The sequence below is a fragment of the Salmo salar genome, chromosome 28, assembly GCF_965601325.2.
Source record: "Salmo salar chromosome 28, fSalSal1, whole genome shotgun sequence".
Classification (NCBI taxonomy): domain Eukaryota; kingdom Metazoa; phylum Chordata; class Actinopteri; order Salmoniformes; family Salmonidae; genus Salmo; species Salmo salar.
The window spans coordinates 12744852-12766600 of NC_138318.1; the positions used below are offsets into that span (position 1 = coordinate 12744852).

General features: G+C 41.7%; 1 protein-coding gene across 4 annotated transcripts; it reads right to left on the reverse strand.

The window, feature by feature from the left end:
* Nucleotides 1–558: 558 nt before the first annotated feature.
* LOC106589448 (MBT domain-containing protein 1) lies at nucleotides 559–20723 on the reverse strand. Of its 4 annotated transcripts, XM_045709942.2 has the most exons (18): nucleotides 20551–20723; nucleotides 19395–19596; nucleotides 18941–19074; nucleotides 18679–18799; nucleotides 18431–18513; nucleotides 18161–18278; nucleotides 17808–17942; nucleotides 17573–17661; nucleotides 14546–14771; nucleotides 14374–14429; nucleotides 14147–14251; nucleotides 12780–12927; nucleotides 12469–12551; nucleotides 8435–8669; nucleotides 6756–6802; nucleotides 6585–6656; nucleotides 5726–5884; nucleotides 559–5224 (listed from the first exon to the last, which is right to left on the reverse strand). In XM_045709942.2, exons 1-18 carry the CDS (start codon nucleotides 20569–20571, stop codon nucleotides 5207–5209), a joined length of 2052 nt encoding a protein of 683 aa, XP_045565898.1. In that variant the 5' UTR covers nucleotides 20572–20723; the 3' UTR covers nucleotides 559–5206. The 4 variants fall into 4 exon arrangements, with proteins under 4 accessions (XP_045565898.1, XP_014034919.1, XP_045565899.1 ...); XM_014179444.3 differs by lacking the exon at nucleotides 6756–6802; XM_045709943.2 differs by lacking the exon at nucleotides 5726–5884.
* Nucleotides 20724–21749: the final 1026 nt, after the last annotated feature.

Consider the following 21749-nt stretch of genomic DNA (forward strand, 5'->3'; position numbering starts at 1 on the left):
TGCTCAGGTGAGTAAACGGTCAACCTAATGGTGGACGAGCATTTTGGAACCTGGGAAGACACAAAGGCTCAAAGGGGGTATCACACACATACTGTATGCTTAGAATAGTACCTGTGTCACTGGGGAAGATTTGACCTGAGATGTCTATCAGACGTGCATGTGAAGTGAGCACTGGAAGCACCTGAGCCTGGCGGATCTCTGCAGTCAGTCTCATTGCAGGACTCTGGAGACTCTACAATCGTTAGCAGCCGCAAACAAGCCTAAGATCACCATGCGCAATGCCAAGCGTGGGCTGGAGTGGTGTAAAGCTCACCGACTCTGGAGCAGTGGAAAGGCGTTCTCTGGAGTGATTAATCCCGCTTCACCATCTAGCAGTCTGGGTTTGGCGGATGCCAGGAGAACACTACCTGCCCCAATGCATAGTGCCAACTGTAAAGTTTGGTGGAGGAGGAATAATGTTGTGTGGCTGTTTTTCATGGTCCGGACTAGGTCCCTTAGTTCCAGTGAAGGGAAATCATAACTACAAAGATTGGAAAAAATATGCATCAACAAATATAGTAATTTATAAGTATCATTTTATTCAGTGTAAAAAGTTAGTTCTTACAAAAATCACTAACAGATATACCTTTTCACAGCCATGCGGAAACAGTTTGCAATGATTGTAAACAAAGAAACAAATAATACAACCAATATTGTCCCCAAACATTTGGTATATTTACAAATTCAAGGAATTGTCTATCAAACTTTGATCACAGCACAAAATTACCATAATGATGAAAGGAAACCTCATTTTTATAGACACACTATCAAAAAATTAACAAACCCTACACTGCAACTTAATATGTATCACAAGGGCCAGTGTTAATAATTTCAATCTTTTTAACAAATCGTTTAGTTATTTGTATCCAAAATAAAACATCAAAACACAACTTAAGCCCCTCCGTTCATAATTACAATTGAGAATTATTTCCCCAATAAAATAACTAATAATCACGTTATCAAATGTATGTAGCACCATGATATAATGGCTGAATATAGAGGGTTTGTCGCATACAAAAAGAGACCCGTGTTAGTATTCAATGAACAGACACCGCATTCTAAATTGACTCCCTAGCCCCCACCACTAGAAACCATGTTTGAGTCTGAAAAGGTTTGGATAGGTGTAAGCAATATGGCTCAAAATTCCACCAAGCTTACCAAAAGGGCAAAATGGAGGTATTACCATGTTTCTCATACCTATCAAATCCATTCAGATCTGTAGGAGATACTTAGGGTTAGGGGCTAGAGGTGGATTTAGAGTGGGCGGTAGCACGGCCAAAGACCATAACAGCAAAAAAAAAATGCTCAGTACAGGACCACAGAAAGACCTCACTATTCTGCATGCACTCTAACTTGATTGATCAGTGCACCCACTACCAAATCAGCCACTCCTCAAATCTACACACTTCCTGAATTGCCCCTTGTACATCTGAACAGACCGGATAGATGTGAGCATATAATGTCATATTGCTTATACCCAACCTGTTCTTTCAGATCTCTAAGAAGGATTCAGAAGTGTCTAGATGGAGAGGCAAGGTGTTGACTTTGGATTGGGCTTCTAGGTGATATTGGGATATTCTTACATACATTTCTAAGAATAAAGATAGAGGCATAGTATCACTGAAAAAGTAGAAACCTTTCTTCAAAATGCAGAAAAGGTTTGCTGTGTTTGATTGTGCGTTAGGAATCATTTGGGTTATTTGGAAAGTAGCAGCAAAGTTAGTCTATAAACAGCCGTGTCTTTATTTTCCTTAAGGTGATAATGTAATTTGGTCAGTAAATTGGTTAAGATGACCATCATCCTTTAATGCTTTCTTCGTTCTCATCAAGTTAGTCAAAGTCTGTGCCAGATCGAATTTCATAAAGTGAATCACAAACAAAAAGCAAATCCTGAACTCCAAACCTTTTACACATAAGGGTATAACGAGACACTACATTTTATTGCTCTGCTGGACATTGTATATAACCTTAATTAATATGATGAACAATTCAATCTAAATCAACAAAGAGAGGAAATGCATATTGGCAGAAACTATACATCCCTTGGAAAAGGAACTCCACATGGAAACAATGAGGGTAACATACCTATCTACACAAAGCACGGCGTCAAACTGAAAGCTGATCCAAGGGATCTTAATTGTTACTGTTAGAACATGAAGGGTTTATATAAAATACCTTACCAATCAACTGAACAGTAAATCACTGAACACAAGAAACCATATCAAAACGGGAGAAATCAACATTCAGACATGGACAAGAAGAAACAATTTGTGAGCAAGTTGTTCCATTAAGACTTTTCTTTAAGTAACTTTACGCAATGTCATTCTGTTTGATTTTAACTGTAATGTGCTTTGCTTGACCCTTGCAGACAAGAAAAAGCAAACATTTCCTGAGAAGTTAATCGTCAACCTTACTGGTATAGAGAGAGATTCTAGCTAATTTCACATCCACTGCGACGATCACTGAGCTAGACCCATTTTTCTGTACTAGTCTATTTCTACACTGAGTGTACAAAACATTACGGACACCTGCTCTTTCTATGACAGACTGACCAGGTGAAAGCTATGATCCCTTATTGATGTCACTTGTTAAATCCACTTCAAATAAAAAAAAAAAAGGAAAAGCAACTCAATATTAGGAAGGTGTCCTTAATGTTTTGTACACTCAGTGTATATAGCGTGTGGTTCTAACAAACCTAACTATTCTATTCTGATTATAGACCATAGCTCACAGTTGTCACAGTTATGCAATAGAATTTAGGTAAACTGATGTAAGTATAATATATTTTATGTATCTTAATATCACTTTAGAGTGTTATAATTCATGGACGTGACATAGCAAAATAATACAGAAAACATTATTGCATATTATTCCATTTCGAGGACTACCTCAAATGTGCTATGTTACAAATATCCGTGTTTGCGGTCTAGTCTTAAAGTCAAACATATGAGGATATAATTATTCTATTTGCATATGGTATATCAAGTTGCCCAAACCTGCATTTCAAATTTGAGACCCATCATGAATTCACAATGAGCCCCAACCCTGTCTCTATTTGACTGACAAGCTCACCAGGAGGTAGTACAGAGATAGAAATGAAGTCTAGATACAGATGCGTCACCACTCAGTACCAGCTACAACACACAAGCAGATTCAGGAATTCAGGAGGATCTCCTCCAACCAATCAGGAATCTTATAAAAGTGTATGACCTCTAATTGGTGAATAAAGAAGCCAATGGGAAAGGTTCTCCTGCTATAGCCTACTCCAATCTGATCCCATTGGTTTTATGAACGTACACTTACAGAGACTATCAACAAAGCAGTGTTTAATAAAAGAAGACAATACCGACAATAAAGTTGTTATCCAGTGGCTCGGTTGAATACTTAACCAGTACGCAGAAAGAACTACCCATACACAAGAGGAAAAACACCACTGAAATAAAATGACCGATTTTGCATATCTCAGAAGTCATCCATGAAATGTAGCCTACATTGTTTTTCTGCCTGCTTTACAACATCATTTTAGGATTCAACTTTGCTTGATTACTAAATCTTTTCTGTCTTTTAGGGCCAGACTTACTAAGTTTACACTTGTATTCTTCGAGGAAAATAGGTTATGACAATATGGTAGAGTAAAATAAAGAGTATATCATGGTTTAGCTTTGTTTCTGGAGTTGTATCCTGTACTTAAAAAAAACAGATGCAAACATTAGCTAAGTCCGGTCCTTCTATTCTAAAGCTGCTGACATGGTAAAGGGTGGTTCCAACAACCCAAAGAGACTGGTTGTTTGTTCCTGTAGTGCAATGTGTGACAGTGTTTATCTAGTGTATCCCAATAGACACATTAGCACTACCTAGTATGCATAGCCAATACTAAGTAGTACGCAAGTTACCCTATTAAGACACAAAGCCCATCTAGTTTGAGAGCGTCAGTCCTATCACACCAGCAAGGTTTCGGATTCATACAACATCTATTCAAAACCCACTCTCGTCAAATCACAATTCTTAATATCTATATAGTTCTATATTGAATAGTCACATCTATGAATATGTATCCTCATTATAATATCTACACCACTCCGACGGCATCTCAACCCCCAAAAGAGAGGTTGATAACAAATCAGCGTTTAAGTCAAAATAACAACAACCCTCCAATTTAAAGGAAAAAAACAAACAAAAAACAGAAACTTTACAAATATCAACTGAAAACTTCAAGTACTATTAACAAATCAAAGCAAGTCCACCTGGCAAAATGTTGGAAAAATAATAATAATAATCCTGCTTTATACAACTTGTTCCCTCCCTCTCAAGACCGTGTGAAATTAAGTCCCACCATGTGCGGCTAGCCTTCTTACCTGAAAGAAATAAACCAAGACCTGGCTCAGAAATATCTGTCACAGTTAGTCCAGGTGACTGTGTGTTTGGGCCCCAAGTTTTGAGTCAGAGATCCTGCCTGGCAGTGTGGGGGAGAGAGACTACCCAAATGAGAGGCTTCTGTTTCTGGGCATCCAGAGCTTCAATGCCCCCTAGATAGATGCATTTATGGAGGAAGAGAGAGAGCCACAGTCGTATCCAATCATCCAGGGAATTGGGATTTTAAATCAGGTTGTCCAGGTATCATAAGCGGCCTCTGCCGGGCCGGTGGCATTGGGAAGTGTCCAGTTACCCGTTAGCCTTGTTCATATGGTATGTCTGTCTCAGTGAATGAGTGACTGTCTATCAGAGCGCCAGGGTTTGAGGCTGTAGCTGCTCAGAAGGGTTCTCTCCCCTGGGTGGTTTTGGGGAGCCCCAAGTAGCTTAATTTGTGGGTTGGGGTTTCAGGGCATGAAGTCACTCAGTGTTTTGTACCCCAGTAGCATTCTCTCCTGATTGGGGTGTAAGAAGCTGGCTTCTCTGTATACGTTTTTTTGGGCACTCCATGCTCCCTGCCCTGTTGTTCTCGTCTTGGTTTAAAGATTGGTCTTATCCTATTTGGGGGGGGGATGTAGGAGGTTCCCATTGGCCTGTCCTACCCGGCTTCCCCCTGGCCTCCCAGGCCTAGCCCGAGGCCCCTGTCCCCCGGATCATCAGGGCTCCTGTTTGATGTAATAGCTGCCCGAGCCGTTGCTCTCCTGATCTGAGATGCCCTGGGAGAAGGTGAACTCATCCACCTCAGCCGGCTCCTCCTTCAGACGCAACAGAGACTCTGGAGAGCAGGAGAGAGAGGGGTAGAGAGCGTTAGCCAAATTGAGGGTTAGATGAATCTCAAAATTCTAGGCGAAACTGTTTCCGTCATACCAAGAGAGAGCATTCATTTTTCAACTCCAAGACAGAACAAAACAGCAAAACATTTTTTTCTTCACAAAACCCTTTGCAACACAGAACAGCTGACTTAATACCTAGCCTTCCATCTGAGCCTGCGGTTCCTGTAATACAAACAGACATACACAGTAAATCATATTACCACTTTTGCTCACCTAGTACGCATCATGAGGTGGGAGGAGAAAATTACATTTTTCACATTAATACTTCCACTTCAATAACATGACACAGAAATAGATCAAATAGATTTGTCTTTCCTGCAGTTGCATCCGACACACAGCGATCACACATGAAGGTCAGGACCTAGAGTGGATGAGGACTGGCCTCTGTTACTGCCCTCTGTCTGTGTGGAGGTCTCAGTTGTTATTCATTGTTAGTGTGTTACCTGGTTTGTGGGTGTGGTGGTGGTGGGTGCGGGGCCGGGGGACCATAGTGGGGCCCTGGCTGGAGTAAGGGGGCGGACTCTGCTCTTCCTCCTCCCCTGATAGGCTCCTCCTCCTGCCTGCCTGACTGAAGGGCCGTCGACCAACCGGAATCTTCCGCTCTAGACACCAAGTCAGACTCAGGTAAGCTACCAGGGGTGTTTTCAGGATGCTAGCGCTCCCAATAGATTTGAATGTTTGGTTGCACAGTGTTGCTTTATATGTATTTTGAAAAATGTAGTAAATGCATTCATTTATTCATCATAGATAATATTGTGTGTATTAGGCAAAGGCCTAGATAACTCCATGCTTTAATGAGATTACATAACATGTACATATTCCAAGTCCTTTCATATAATATTTCAAAACACCAATCACCAGGCCCCAATGAATTGTTTTGTTGAAAAACCTTTCAAACGGTTCAGAGAATGATCTCTGTTCGATTATGAAACGTTCTAGAACCTTACATAATCTGAATACACCCCAGGTAAGCTACCAGGTAAGCCAGACTCAAGTAAATCAGCTAGCATTGGTGGTGTGTGTGACCACGTGTCTGCACATATCCCTGCTAAACCACTCCCTGAGGTGTGAAACAAGCTGTGTTTGGACAGTCACACCTGGTGTTACAAGCACCTTCCCCACCTCTTTGGCTTTTACCCCAAGTACCACAGTTTCCTTTCATGTGACTCGTGCCAACCAATCAGAACCCAAGGAACAGACAAGAAAGAAAAAACTAACCAATAAGAGAAAGGGTAGATAGATTGACCCCACCAGAGTGTGGACCAACGGAATGAGGAAATGAGGAAAGGAGTGATGACTCACTTTTCTTTTGGCCTTTGTACTGTTGGGCTTTCTTCTTCTGCTTAGGTACAGCAGGTGGGATTTCTCTGGCCACTGAAATTACATAAATTAGTAGTAAATAAACAGTTCTCTTTTGTTTTACTGACACAAAGGTACATTTCTGCCTGTTAGTTCGGGACTAGGGTGTAATACCGGTAACTGGTATCCCGAGATTTCCCGACCAAGCTCCTTAAGGTTTCCTGAGAAAGAAAATGAAAGGTACCATGGACCAATAATATACAAATTATATGGCTCACTAATGCAAAAATATTAAAATACGCACGTCCAAATAGCTGCATGAAACGGACATACCTACTCTCTGGATTCATTCATAAATCAAACCAGTCATCACAACGCTAGCAGCCTACCATATTTACTCAACATAAAGTCCCCTGTTAAAAAAACACTTGGCTTTTATAAATCGAATTGCTGACTATCATGTGTAGGTTACATGCGACCTCTCATTACAGTAGAAAATCTCCATCTTACATTCACAAATCTCCAAACTAACTGTGTGGCACTGGCAGAGGTTCAACATGTGCTAGTCTACTCAATGTTAACAAAACAGCATCTACACTGGGTCCGAAATAGACATTTACAACATTGTTCCATGATGTTAAACTTAAAAAGCAGGAACACAGCGGGTTTACTAGTCAGATTTGCAGGAAATTGATCAACCACTGCGCTATCCATAGTGTTGGATCTCCTCTACTTGCTCATTTGTTTGTTCAGAGAGAATCATATATATTCCCTGTGACAAAGTCACCACAATAAGTCGGTTAGCATTAAGTAAAAACAGCCACAACCCTCCCAAATTCCCCCTGATAGCCAAGTGCAAGGGGAGAGAAAAGGACAAACAAGCTGTCTGACATATTTCAGTCAAAGGTAACCTTATAATATTTTACCAGTCGGCCAACAGTGCCTCATCAACGAAGACACTTAACAGTTGGTCTGCGCAGTGCCTCATCAACGAAATAGGGTGGTGACAGAGAACTTTTGAGTTATTAAATGGCAACAAATACAGTACATCAAGACACCATCGTATTCATGTGTATATATTTCTCCATTTACAGTGGTCAGATTTTTTCGCTGGTATTACATACTCTTATTACATGCTCTTTTAAGCTAGAGAGATGTTTTCTTTTGTTGCAAGAGCTGCGTCTGAATCCACCGCATCCGTCTACGGTGGCCTTCCGCATCTGCGGTGAAAGGCGGCCGAGCTACAGCGGTGTTCGTCAGCTCATGAGACATCCGGAAAATCGGTGTGGAAAGGGGAGATTCTCATGAACGCGACGGTGTTCTCCGCTTTGCTCTACGACCCCCACAAGTGTCACGGGACTCGTCGGAAGGTAACCGGTACTTAAAAAAAAAAAATTGAAGTATGGATTTGTGCCTACCCCCAGAAAAAGGGGTTAAATGTGTCAAAAAAAATACTAAAATATTTCCTGAGCTTTATATCTCCTAGATATAGGACAGACACTTCAAAACCTTATGATCTATTTTTGGACTGTCTTTTTTGCCATTTATGAATGTGTTATTCAATGCGTTTCTGTGGGATTTGTTACTAAAGACCCCCCCCCCAGACTCTAGAGAATAAATAGCATTTCTGGTTTGAACAGGAACACATGGATGCCCCAGGTGTGTTTGCAATTTATCGGGGAAGGAAAATAATAAACCCTATTTGGGACTCCAATTGAATGTTATCGAGTAATTAGCAACATATCGCTGGAACCTAATCCAATCCATCAACGAGAACCTAAGGGTAGAGGTTGGTTTATGTCTGAGCATGTTAGTGTGTTATATTTGGGTAGAACTATAGTGCTTGATCTCACTCTGTGCGGCGGGGGGCTGTAGCTGGTAGCCGGTCAGCTGACACCAGCCCACGGGGTAGAGGTCAGGTGATTGGCAGTCCACCCATTGGTCATACTCATCCTCCCAGCCGTCAAAGTGGATGCGCAACAGGCGGTGGACGATCCGAGTCACTGTGGCAACACACACCAGCCTGGGATCCATCAGGTCCACGGCCTCCAGCTTCATGCCCTGGCGGAACCCATGGTTTGGAACATCCTGGGCAGGGGCAACAAGATAGCGGAGGCAAAGACGAGAGATATTTTTTGGTTAAATGTTCAATCCAGTGTTTTTTCCTTTCTTTTTCCATTACAATTTTGATGCATTTTCTTACAACAAAGATGTACAGCGGGTATCGTAAGTATTCACCCCACTTGGATTTCTTCACATTTTATTGTGTTACAAAGACCTAGGAATGTATGCCTTTCCTACGGACTTCTCAGTATTTGGTATTCAGACTTACTTTATTCAGTCACGTAACATGTTCTGCAGGTGTGGCTACCTTGCACGCTCTGAATAAACTTCATACAACCGCTGAAAACCCTCCCACTTGCCGGCCAACAGATTTCAGTACATTTATCTTAAGACATCCCTTTAAATACGTTGTACCTTTTGTCGACAGACTAGAATATATAGAGAAAACAAGTTCAGAATATTAGGGATCAATGAAAGAAAGTCATCTAAATATGTGCATATTCATCTACATTTCATTTTTAAGGTTATTTTAGATTATTTAAGTTTAGTTAATTAAGTATATATGAATCATAAAAAAAAACTGGTTTGGAGAGCCTTTACACACGAAAGAAGAAAAATTGCCACATTGAGTTCTTCTTCATTGAGTTCTTCTTCATTGAGTTCTTCTTCATTGAGTTCTTCAACTCAAGGTAATGTTGGAAGATTAGTCTACTCAAATTATAATAGGGAGAATAGTGTACAATGTTAGGCTATACCCTCCTCGTTTATTGCCTGCACTAACCATGGAACTGTGTGATGATACAGCCAAGTATTATGCCACACTGTTACGGCTTGGCCTGCGCTCCGATTTAATTAGCCTACATGTTTTTTTCTTCTTATATTATCAACTGTTACTAATGATCCTCAGCAATAATCACACCGCCGTGACGATGTTTACAGAGGAAGCAAATGAAAGTAAACGAAACAACGTAATTAAATGGAATGATAATGTAGGCTATACCAACTAAAGGGAACCAACAGTAAATTGGCAGTTGAATATATGTGGTTATTAGGCCTACTGATGGTCGATACTGATAGTGGCTAATATTTAACATGATAGAAACAGGAAACAGAGAAAGTCGGGGTCATATAATTAGGACATTCGAGAGTGCACATCCCTGGCTGCAAGTTAAAAGGCTGTACAATTTAAATTCTACATAATGGCACAGTATTTCATTTACATTTACGTCATTTAGCAGACGCTCTTATCCAGAGCGACTTACAAATTGGTGCATTCACCTTATGATATCCAGTGGAACAACCACTTTACAATAGTGCATCTAAATCTTTTAAGGGGGGGGGGGGGGTTAGAAGGATTACTTTATCCTATCCTAGGTATTCCTTAAAGAGGTGGGGTTTCAGGTGTCTCCGGAAGGTGGTGATTGACTCCGCTGTCCTGGCGTCGTGAGGGAGCTTGTTCCACCATTGGGGTGCCAGAGCAGCGAACAGTTTTGACTGGGCTGAGCGGGAACTGTGCATCCTCAGAGGTAGGGGGGCCAGCAGGCCAGAGGTGGATGAACGCAGTGCCCTTGTTTGGGTGTAGGGCCTGATAGGTATGGAGGTGCCGTTCCCTTCACAGCTCCGTAGGCAATCACCATGGTCTTGTAGCGGATGCGAGCTTCAACTGGAAGCCAGTGGTGAGAGCGGAGGAGCGGGGTGACGTGAGAGAACTTGGGAAGGTTGAACACCAGACAGGCTGCGGCATTCTGGATGAGTTGTAGGGGTTTAATGGCACAGGCAGGGAGCCCAGCCAACAGCGAGTTGCAGTAATCCAGACGGGAGATGACAAGTGCCTGGATTAGGACCTGCGCCGCTTCCTGTGTGAGGCAGGGTCGTACTCTGCGAATGTTGTAGAGCATGAACCTACAGGATCGGGTCACCGCCTTGATGTTAGTGGAGAACGACAGGGTGTTGTCATTTCATAAACTTTACAGCGGGAAAGATATGTTGATATGCTTCAGTTTGCTGCCATATGACTGGTTTCACATGTCTCTAACGATTATAAGGTAAAATATTTTTTACAATTCCTTATCCAAACTGATTACTCATTTAACCTAGCTCTTATCAATAGCTCTTATCGAGTTGTACATTACAGTGCATGGAGAATGGTGTTATTTCTATCAAGAAAAATTAAGTAGATGTTTTTTCTCACTTGGAACCGGTAGGTTCGCTAGACCTTATTCATGGTTTCCTTGTGCATAAAGATGGTGGAAATATTGGGAAATTAAGTCAAGGTCAGAATATGGCGTATCTGTAGACACCTCCACCACACCTTCATTTATTTGATATCCACCCCAAACGAATAGAGGGTGAATAGCATGCTATTCTCATGCTTAAGTTCAATGTCAGAATACGCGGAGAGAGAAAAGTGCATTAAGGGATTTACATTCCATTTACTCTCGCTTAACTCAGGTGGAAATCTGAGCTTTCCACACCTGGATAGTTTAATACTTGCTCATTATTCTTTTCAAAATTCTTCCAAGCACTGTCAAGGTGTTGGGAATCATGGCTAGACAGTGATTTTCAAGTCTTGCCATAGATTCTCAAGCAGATTTAAGTCACAACTGTAACTTGGCTCCTCAGGAATATTCACTGTCTTCATGGTAAGCAACTCCAGTGTAGATTTGGACTTGTGTTTTAGGTTATTGTCCTGCTGAAATGTGATTTCCTCTTCCAGTGTCTGGTGTAAAGCAGACTGAATCAGGTTTTCCTGTAGGATTTTACCTGTGCTTAGCTACATCCTATTTCTTTTTATCCTGAAAAACTCCCCAGTTTTTGCTGATATCAAGCATACCCATACCATGATACAGCCACCACCATGCAAAAAAATGAGGCCGTTAGTGATATGTTGGATTTGTCCCAAACCGAAGGCTTTGCATTTCGGCCAAAAAGTGTATTCCTTTTGTCGTTTAGTTTCTTTGCAGTATTGCTTTAGTGCCTTGTTGCATACAGGATGCATATTCAGTATATTTTTATACTTGTCTTTTTGGTCATTATTGCAGCGTCACTACAATGTTTTTGATCCTCATCAGTTTCCTCCCATCACAGCCAGTGAACTCTGTAGCTGTTTTAAAATCACCAATGGACTCATGGTGACATCCCCGAGCAGTTTCCTTCCTGTCCTGCAGCTCCGTTCTGAAGAACAACTGTTTCATTGATGTGGCTGGGTTGTTTAATACATCATCCACAGCATAATTATATAACTTGACCATGCTTAAAGTGACATTCAATGTCTGATTTGCTATTGTTACCCATCTACCAATCACTGCCCTTCTTTGAGACTTTCGAAAAGCTCCCTGGTCTTTGTAGTTGAAATCATGTTATGCCTATTATTTCACACAAAGTGAGTCCATGTAACTTATGTGATTTGTTTAACCACATTTTACTCTTGAACTAATTTATGCTTGCGGAAAAAAGGGGTGAATACTTGCGCAACAATATACAATATATAATATTTTAGTAATTTCGTTTTTATTAATTTGTGAAAATGTGTAGAATGTTCTTTTCACTTTGACATTATGGAGTATTTTGTGAAGATCAATGACAGAAAATCACAATTACATAAAATTCAATCCCATTTTGTAATGCAACAAAATGTGGAAAAAATCCAAGGGGGGGGGTGAATACTTATAATATCCAATGTATGCAAGCGAAACCTATCAACATATTTTTATTTATTTGTATATTTCATGTGATCATAGAAGAACAAAATGCATGTTGGCATGGCACAGAACTACAGGACCGGGCGAAACAACAAATCCACGATGTCAGGAATCAGTCCTACCTTGTTGAAGAGCTTCACAGGAGCGGCTATTGAACTCGTTTCTCTGAGGTAGTCAAACCATTTAAATGGCAGTTTAGTGTACCCTGTGGGGCAAAGTCAGTGGTAAGGCTGGGTTAACATATAACCCCCGACCAGAGAGAAGGAAAGGAAGAGGAAGGAAAACTACCTTAGTATCTCTTTGTCCCAATAGTTCTTATGTAAATGAGAATATCCTTAATTAAATAAACAATGGTTGAATGAAAAAAAAATTAGTCGGAGTGAAGGAATGTTGTAGTCTGTGAAAAGAAAAGAAAGGGGCTATAGAAATGTACCTCTAGGGGGCGTGAGTTCAATGTTGTTGATTCCACAGAAGCCAGCAGGGAAGATGGAGGGAGAAGTGGAGTGGTAGCAAAACCAGTCTGAGCCATCAGCCGCCTCCGACCCGTCGATGGCGATCATGAGGTACCCGTCTGCCAACACCTGAGACACAATTAAACATCAATACAAGATGTATACAACGCAACACCTGAAACAGACAGCAAACATCAAGACTAGATGTATACAGGAAGCGGCGCAGGTCCTAATCCTGGCACTTGTCATCTCCCGTCTGGATTACTGCAACTCGTTGTTGGCTGGGCTCCCTGCCTGTGCCATTAAACCCCTCCAACTCATCCAGAACGCCGCAGCCCGTCTGGTGTTCAACCTTCCCAAGTTCTCTCACGTCACCCCGCTCCTCCGCTCTCTCCACTGGCTTCCAGTCGAAGCTCGCATCCGCTACAAGACCATGGTGATTGCCTACGGAGCTGTGAGGGGAACGGCACCTCCGTACCTTCAGGCTCTGATCAGGCCCTACACTCAAACAAGGGCACTGCGTTCATCCACCTCTGGCCTGCTCGCCTCCCTACATCTGAGGAAGCACAGTTCCCGCTCAGCCCAGTCAAAACTGTTCGTTGCTCTGGCACCCCAATGGTGGAACAAGCTCCCTCACGACGCCAGGACAGCGGAGTCAATCACCACCTTCGGAGACACCTGAAACCCCACCTCTTTAAGGAATACCTAGGATAGGATAAAGTAATCCTTCTAACCCCCCCCCCCCTTAAAAGATTTAGATGCACTATTGTAAAGTGGTTGTTCCACTGGATATTATAAGGTGAATGCACCAATTTGTAAGTCGCTCTGGATAAGAGCGTCTGCTAAATGACTTAAATGTAAATGTACAACGGAACCCCTGAACAGGTTACAGGGGACTGAAAATAAGAACATGGACTCCCCAATCCAGGGGTACCAACAATGGAGAAGTATGATTGGGCTAAATGCCCCTTGAATTTGCCCTATATGAAAGTTTTCCATTGGTAACAATCCAAACTGTTGCCATAACTTTCTTACAGTGGCTACATATATAGCTGAGAGGTGAGACAGTGAACTTTCTTACAGTGGCTACACATATAGCTGAGAGGTGAGACAGTGACCTTTCTTACAGTGGCTACACATATAGCGGAGGGGTGAGACAGTTACCTTTCTTACAGTGGCTACACATATAGCTGAGAGGTGAGACAGTGACCTTTCTTACAGTGGCTACACATATAGCGGAGGGGTGAGACAGTTACCTTTCTTACAGTGGCTACACATATAGCTGAGAGGTGAGACAGTGACCTTTCTTACAGTGGCTACACATATAGCGGAGGGGTGAGACAGTTACCTTTCTTACAGTGGCTACACATATAGCTGAGAGGTTTAGAGGGTCAATGGCCTCTAGTTTCATCCCGTCCTTGAACCATTCACCACTCTGGTCCACATCTTTCACCTGAGGAAACATCACAGACACATTCATCATTCCGGATCCATACATAGGAAAATATCAATAGAAACCACAGAGGCAGAAAGACTTGGGCCACTGTAACTACACATGGCAAGGTATTACATTACCTTGGCAAACAGCGGGGCGGGGGCGTCCATCTGACCATCGATTTTCTTTGACACATCTGGAAAACAATCCTTGCCATCAGAGCCAGAAAACAAACACATTGGACTAACCAACTAACTAACTAGGCCTAACTCACTAACAACTTAACTACCCAAAACAACGAACTTGACTGACCGGATCGTTTGAAGCGGTGTCCGATGCTCCGGGACCATCCGATGGCGTGTATGAGCGGGGAGTACATGTGACACCAGAAGTCGTCGGAGCTCTCCTCGTAGACGAGTCTCAGCCTTCCCCCAATCACCTGCTCCACCAGAGCTACCCGAGTTCGGCACAGATGTGTCTTATCCACCACCTCCACTCGCATCAGCTTCTTAAAAGGGAACTGCATGTTCTCATGGACCTGGTTTGAGAGGGGGGAATGGAAGGCGTTTAGAGCAGGGACTGGAAGCTAAATTATTTTCCAACTATTTCGTTCTGAACAGAACCACACATTCCCCCCCGCTGTTCCGACCAGCAAAATACAATTCTGAACCAGTTCAAAACAAATATTGCTCCTTTCTGTTCCATTTTTAACCTGTGAAAATTTACTGTTTTTTAACATTTAGCTCATTAAATTACTACATCAATCAATGCGGATAGAGCAGCTTGCTATGGAGCGGGCAAGCTAGTTGTTAACATACGTAATGGACGGACAAGTGTAGGGTATGAGATACGACTGAAATTGTGCGGTTGGGGAGAGAGCAGAGGAGGCTTGAAGCGCTGGGCATCTTGTGATGACATGCATTACCTGAATTAGGCTCACAGAATATAGCCCATCTACGGAGGAGCGGCTTCTATGGAGGAACTTTCAAAGTCCTTTGAACGGAGTAGGTTTAACGCTGGACCAGAGCTAGCTAACAAGCTTGTGTGTGCAGAGCGGCACCAGAATTAAAAACACGTATTACCTTTTTGTAGCTAATAAATCAAATGTGAAATGTGATAACTTTTTCAATGCTAGTTAAGGATACTATAGTTAATCTGTTCTTCTCTAATAAAACATCTCTGTCCCCTTGTGAATCACACTTGGCATGTCAGTAGGCCTTGCATAAGCCCTTATTTGTTTGTTTTTTGGTGGGACTGGAAATACAGTGCCTTCGGAATGTATTCACTGTTCTAAAATTCCATTGTTCCAAAATGGACGAAATAAAAATAAAAATCCTCAGCAATCAACACACAATAACCCATAATGACAAAGTGAAAACATGTTTAGACATTTTTGCTAATTTATTACAAATAAAAAAACAGAAATACCGTATTTACATAAGTATTCAGACCCTTTACTCTGAGACTCGAAATTGAGCTCAGGTGCATCCTGTTTCCATTGACCATCCTTGAGATGTTTCTACAACTTGATTGATTGGACATATTTGGAAATGCACACACCTTGCTGTATGAGGTCCCACAGCTGACAGTGCACGTCAGAGCAAAAACCAAGCCATGGGGTCGTAGGAATTGTCTGTAGAGCTCCGAGACAGGATTGTGTCGAGACACACGTCTGGGGAAGGGTACCAAAAGAATTCTGCAGCATTAAAGGTCCCCAAAAACACAGTGGCCTCCATCATTCTTAAATGGAATAAGTTTGGAACCACCAAGACTCTACCTCGAGCTGGCCGACCAGCCAAACTGAGCAATCGGGGGAGGAGGGCCTTGGTCAGGGAGGTGACCAAGAACTTCATGGTCACTCTGACAGAGCTCTAGAGTTTCTCTGTGGAGAAAGAACAACCATCTCTGCAGCACTCCACCAATCAGGCCTTTATGGTAGTGACCAGATGGAAGCCACTCCTCAGTAAAAGGCACATGACAGCCTGCTTAGAGTTTGCCAAAAGGCACCTAAAGACTTACAGACCATGAGAAACAAGATTCACTGATCTGATGAAACCAAGATTGAACTCCTTGGCCTGAATGCCACGCGTCACGTCTGGAAGAAACCTGGCACCATCCCTACATTGATGCATGGTGGTGGCAGCATCATGCTGTAGGGATGTTTGTCAGCGGAAGGGACTGGGAGGCTAGTCAGGATGGAGGGAAAGATGAATGGACCAAAGTACAGAGAGATCCTTGATGAAAACCTGCTCCAGAGCACTCAGGAACTCAGACTGGGGGTGGCGAAGGTTCACCTTCCAACAGGACCACGGCGCTAAGCACACAGCCAAGACAATGCAGAAGTGGCTTTGGGACAAGTCTCTGAATGTCCTTGAGTGGTCCAGCCAGGGTCCGGACTTGAACCCGATCGAATATCTCTGGAGAGACCTGAAAATAGCTGTGCAGCAACGCTCCCCATCCAACCTGACAGAGCTTGAGAGCATCTGCAGAGAACGGAAGAAATTCAAAATACAGGTGTGCCAAGCTTGTAGTGTCATACTCAAGAAGACTCGAGGCTGTAATCGCTGCCAAATGTGCTTCAACAAAGTACTGAGTAAAGGGTCTGAATACTTACGTAAATGTGATCATTATTTAATTTTCTTAAATTAGCAACAATTTCTGAAACTTTTTTTGCTTCGTCATTATGGGGTATTGTGTGTAGATTGATGAGGGGAAAAAACAACAATCAATTTTAGAATAAGGCTGTAACCTAATAAAATGTGTAAAAAGTCAAGCGGTCTGAATACTTCCCGAAAGCACTATGTAAAAGAAGAACATTATAAACCGGTTCCATGCTTTTAAAAATAACGGTTTTGTACAGGAGCAGCAGAGGTCACTTTCATTCCCTGTTCTGTTTCTGTTCCTTGAAAAATGTACATTATTTTCCAGTTTTTGGTTCTGTTCCCTGAACCGGTTCCAACCCCTGGTTTAGAGTGGGAGCTTTAAGAGCTCTATTTTTTATTTTACCTTTATTTAACCAGGTAGGCCAGTTGAGAACAAGTTCTCATTTACAACTGTGACCTGGCCAAGATAAAGAAAAGCAGTGCAACAAAAAACAACAACACAGAGTTACACATGGGATAAACAAAAGTACAGTCAATAACACAATAGAAAAATCTATATACCGTGTGTGCAAATGGAGTAAGGAGGTAAGGCAATAAATAGGCCATAGTAGCGAAGTAATTACAATTTAGCAAATTAACACTGGAGTGAGATGTGCAGATGATGATGTGTAAGTAGAAATACTGGTGTGCTTAGGCTATCATCTTGCCTCTGCGGCTCGTAATTATGAAATCTTACCTTAGCAGCAAAGTCCGGTGGCAGTGTCTTGGCTCCAGTGAGTCGCTTCACAAGAAAAGCTTTCCAGTTAGAGTACTTATTCTGTATCGCTGAGAAAACACAAAAACATATCCGCCATCAGTCTATCAACCTGGTTTTTCATCTTCTGTTAGGGAATAGGTGACTATTTTATCAATGGCATGTTCAAAACAAAGCGTATTACTATGATCATTATTATGATTAGAGTGATGTTTACATTTGGGAGGTACGAGGGGTTTCCCACTGGAGGCGCACCACCCCACGGGGTGGATCTCTGGAACACAGAGGTTACACCAGAAGTCCCTGATGGTGTCGTTGTCAAAACCCTCGTACCGCAGCAGAGCCTTGAACCCTTGGGAAGAGAACAAAACAGAAAGAGACAACAGATAAAACAGAATCTTTCACGTGACATCGTTACAACCTCATTACCGTCCATTCTTCTAAGAGGAATACCTTATACTTGTTATACAAGTATAGTGTGATCATAGTGACAAAAAGCCACGTAATACTTCTATTGTACCCCAGGTACAATTTTTACAAAATCCTCCATGTGTTTAGATGTATTCTTACCTGCAAGTTTGACGATCCCCGCTATCCAGTAGACTTTAGTAGAGAGGTTAGTATCGGAGTTGAGCACCTCCACCCTCACTCCTTCAGCTAGGTCTCCCCAGCACGTACCCATAGGGACCTAAGACACAGAGAAACATTTCAATTTAACACGACTTCATATTATTTCCCACAAGGGACAATTGTTTTGATCAAAACAGTGTAGATTTACAGATGTATAACATTAGCATCTGTAATAGACAATTTGAATGTCTGGCTATTGTTTAAACGTACGTGCTTGAAGCAGCTGACTGGTGCTCCAACCAGGTTATTGCTACAGATGTATCTTCCCCAATCAAAGCACTCAACAGGAACTACTGTAGGGGAGAAGGAACAAGGTCAACATCACATGTTCACTATACTGGGTCAAGAAAATACAGAGAACGTGTGTTCTTTTGACTGAACTAACTTTCCATTCAAGGTCATTCTTCTCCATTACAACAATATGAGAGACTGTATGTTTGGTCTACTGGGGGACTCACCTGCTTTTGATTTAGCCAGGTTTTGTTGTTGTTGACTTGCTTGGTACTGGGCATAAGCTGCCAACTTCGCCATGAGAGGCTGTTTCTGTAAGACCTTGGCCTTTTTCGTAGGTGGTTTACCCTTCGAGTAAAAAGCACATAACAATGACAACAAATTTTACTGATGTTTTCTTGCATTTCCAAAGGAAATACAATAAAAGATTCTCATTCTACCATCTGGCTAAAACAAAATGCAGAACATAGTTGGGCATATCATGATTACCTGGAGTCTAGCCATTATACTGGCTTTTTTAGAGTTAGAAGAATAACTTCTAGAGCAGGAGACGCTGCAGAAGCGCTTGGTTTTGGAGTAGAAGGCATCTCGCACTCCAACCATCCCACACATCTCACAGGTGGCTGGAGAACAGAGGCAACACATAAACATTCCCAGGAAACTAAGAATACAGCAGGAAATTCCAATTCATTCAAAGTAATGTATTCTTTCATCAGTTCTTCTTCTCAGTTGCAGGCCCGGGATCCATGTCAATACACACTCTATAGTCTAACCTCAATTACAGGCAGCCATTTAATTCACAATCTCTTCCACCGGCTCCATCCACCAATCCCCAACCGGCTTTGTGCGATCACCCCAGAGTGACACTGACTGACCCATAGATATTCCTGACCAATTTCGATCTATATCTTCAGATTCTATATCTATATTTGTCCGTACTGACCCATGCCGGCCTTGCCGTCGGGATAGGTGTAAACTTGTCCATTGTTCTTGATGATGGGCAGGCTGGCAGGGATGGATGGCACCTCGTCCTCACTGTCCTCTGAGCTGGAGCTACTGGTGCTCTCCTCACTGCAGCTGTCGTACCCGTCAAACATACCGAACGAGTCCTGACGCTTACGCTCCGAACGCGGGGTGCGCTCAGCCTGGAAGGAGCAAAGAGAGGGAGTGAATGACACCAACTGTACAGTGAGAGGGTGTGTGAGTGAGTCTATAATGTTGTGCTAGAGTTTTATGGAGAGCTAGACTAAGAGATCTATCATTCATTATTATGACTGTTTTTTCTTTCAAAAAGTAAGTAATTATAACTTTGTAACCACATGTTTTATTATGGCATAGTCATAATAGAATATTGACTTGAAAACTGGTATACTTGGAAACTGGGTATGGTAAACAATGGCTATGCATATGTACATGGCTACCGGTATCAATGAGATGAGAAACAACATCCATACCAATAGAGCTAACGTTAATAGTATGAGATAACGTTTTACTGAGCAATGACTGAGTCTTAGCCACATAGTTAGCATATATAATAGCAGTTACCTTCCTATACAACTACAAAGCCGTCTCAGAGTATGCATTTATTTACCACTTCCTCTTCTGCATATGACAGTAACGTTACTGTAAAATGATTTCCCCATGATCTGTTTCGCACTACGTTACTGGCTAGCTATTTAGAATGTTCTAGTTAGCACACTTAGCTGGCTAAGTAACTAACCGACTTGTGTAGAATGAATGTGAGAGCTGGGGCCTTAGCATATCTGTTATTTCAGTTCCACCATAGCGTTAGTTAGCTAGCCAGACCTAGCTAGTTAACGTTGGCTAGTAACAAGACCGTTTGCAATAAATTATTTCAATAAACGAGTAGACCTTTATCGTGTAAAAAACGAATAAAGCATCCGTTTATTCACTTTCCAAATCAGGGCTATTGGACATTATCTAGCAATTTTGGTGATTCAATCAGCTGTTCTTACTATAATCTGATAACAACGAAGGGGGAGCGCTAGCTAATGTTAGCCAACTAACGACGTTAGCTAACGTAGCTAGCTACACAACAAGTCGGAAGCGGACGAACCATATCGGGGAAATGAACTCACCAAATTCCTTGTGTTCTCCATCAGCCCTTCATATAGCTAGCTATGGTATTTTATTATTGTCTCAATTGGCTATAATAGTAAAACCCCCCAAAGTAGGGGAGGTTTATTAGCTTCAGAAAGCTAAAGTCGGAGCCTGAAAATATCAGGATATCAACAAAAACACAATGTATCGAAAGCGCACGCGCGTGTTTAACCCACTTTGCTGTGATTGGTCAGAGTTGAACGAGAGTTGTAGAAAACAAAACAGACCATCCCTCTTGTCATGTAAATAGATTACCCTCCATGTAAATTGATTACTAAATGACCACAATCTTTGATCATAAAAGTAAAAGGATCAAAGTAAACTGGCAAAAGGTTCAGATTCAAGATAATTTAAAAGGAATTTGTAGTGTACTTTGAAATAAAATCAGAAAACCCTTCTTATATTGAAATATTTTAACGTGTAATATATCTTAATTCTTTCTCACAACATAAACATCTGAAGCACAATATTACAGAGGCCTACATTTGCATTTCCATAGAGATAGAAAATAAGTGAAAACCAAACACAATCCAAACATTAGCCACAATTACCTACAGTGCCTTCAGAAAGGATTCACACACCTAGATTTTTTCTGAATTTTGTTGTGTTACAGCCTGAATTTAAAATGGATTATATTTAGATTTTGTGTTACTGGCCTATACACAATACCCCATATGTTTTGACATTTTTACAAATTAATAAAAAATTAAAAGCTGAATTGTCGTATTCAGCCTCATTGTTATGGCAAGCCAAAATAAGTTCAGGAGTAAAAAGTTGCTTAACAAGTCACATAAATTGCATGGACTCACTCTGTGTGCAATAATAGTGGTTAACATGACTTTTGAACGACTACCTCATCTCTGTACCCCACAAAATACAATTATCTTTCAGACACAGATTCAACCACAAAGACCAGGGAGGTTTTCCAATAACTCGCAAAGAAGGGCACCTATTGATAAAACCTGGTTAATAAAATACCTGTATTTATGGTAAAGATGTTTGAAAAGAGTATTTTGTTTTTAAATGATATTGTAAATTGGAATGGTAGAGTTGTCTTTCATGGAGTTAGCAGAATTGTATGGGAAGGTCTGCTCAATCCAAGATTACAACCAATTGATTACAGCATTATCCCAAAAATAGAGGAGGCAGGTGGCAGCGGGAGGAGGTACAGTAGGGA

Bases quoted from the DNA above. Each gene is read 5' to 3' on its own strand.
- LOC106589448 (XM_014179444.3), bottom strand. From the start codon at position 20,571: ATGGAGAACACAAGGAATTTG. The intron at 17,943-18,160 runs GTAAGAATACAT...TCTCTTCCCAAG, and splicing joins GGGGATCGTCAAACTTGCAG to GGTTCAAGGCTCTGCTGCGG. The intron at 12,928-14,146 runs GTAACTGTCTCA...ATTGTGTCTCAG, and splicing joins GTGTAGCCACTGTAAGAAAG to GTGTTGGCAGACGGGTACCT.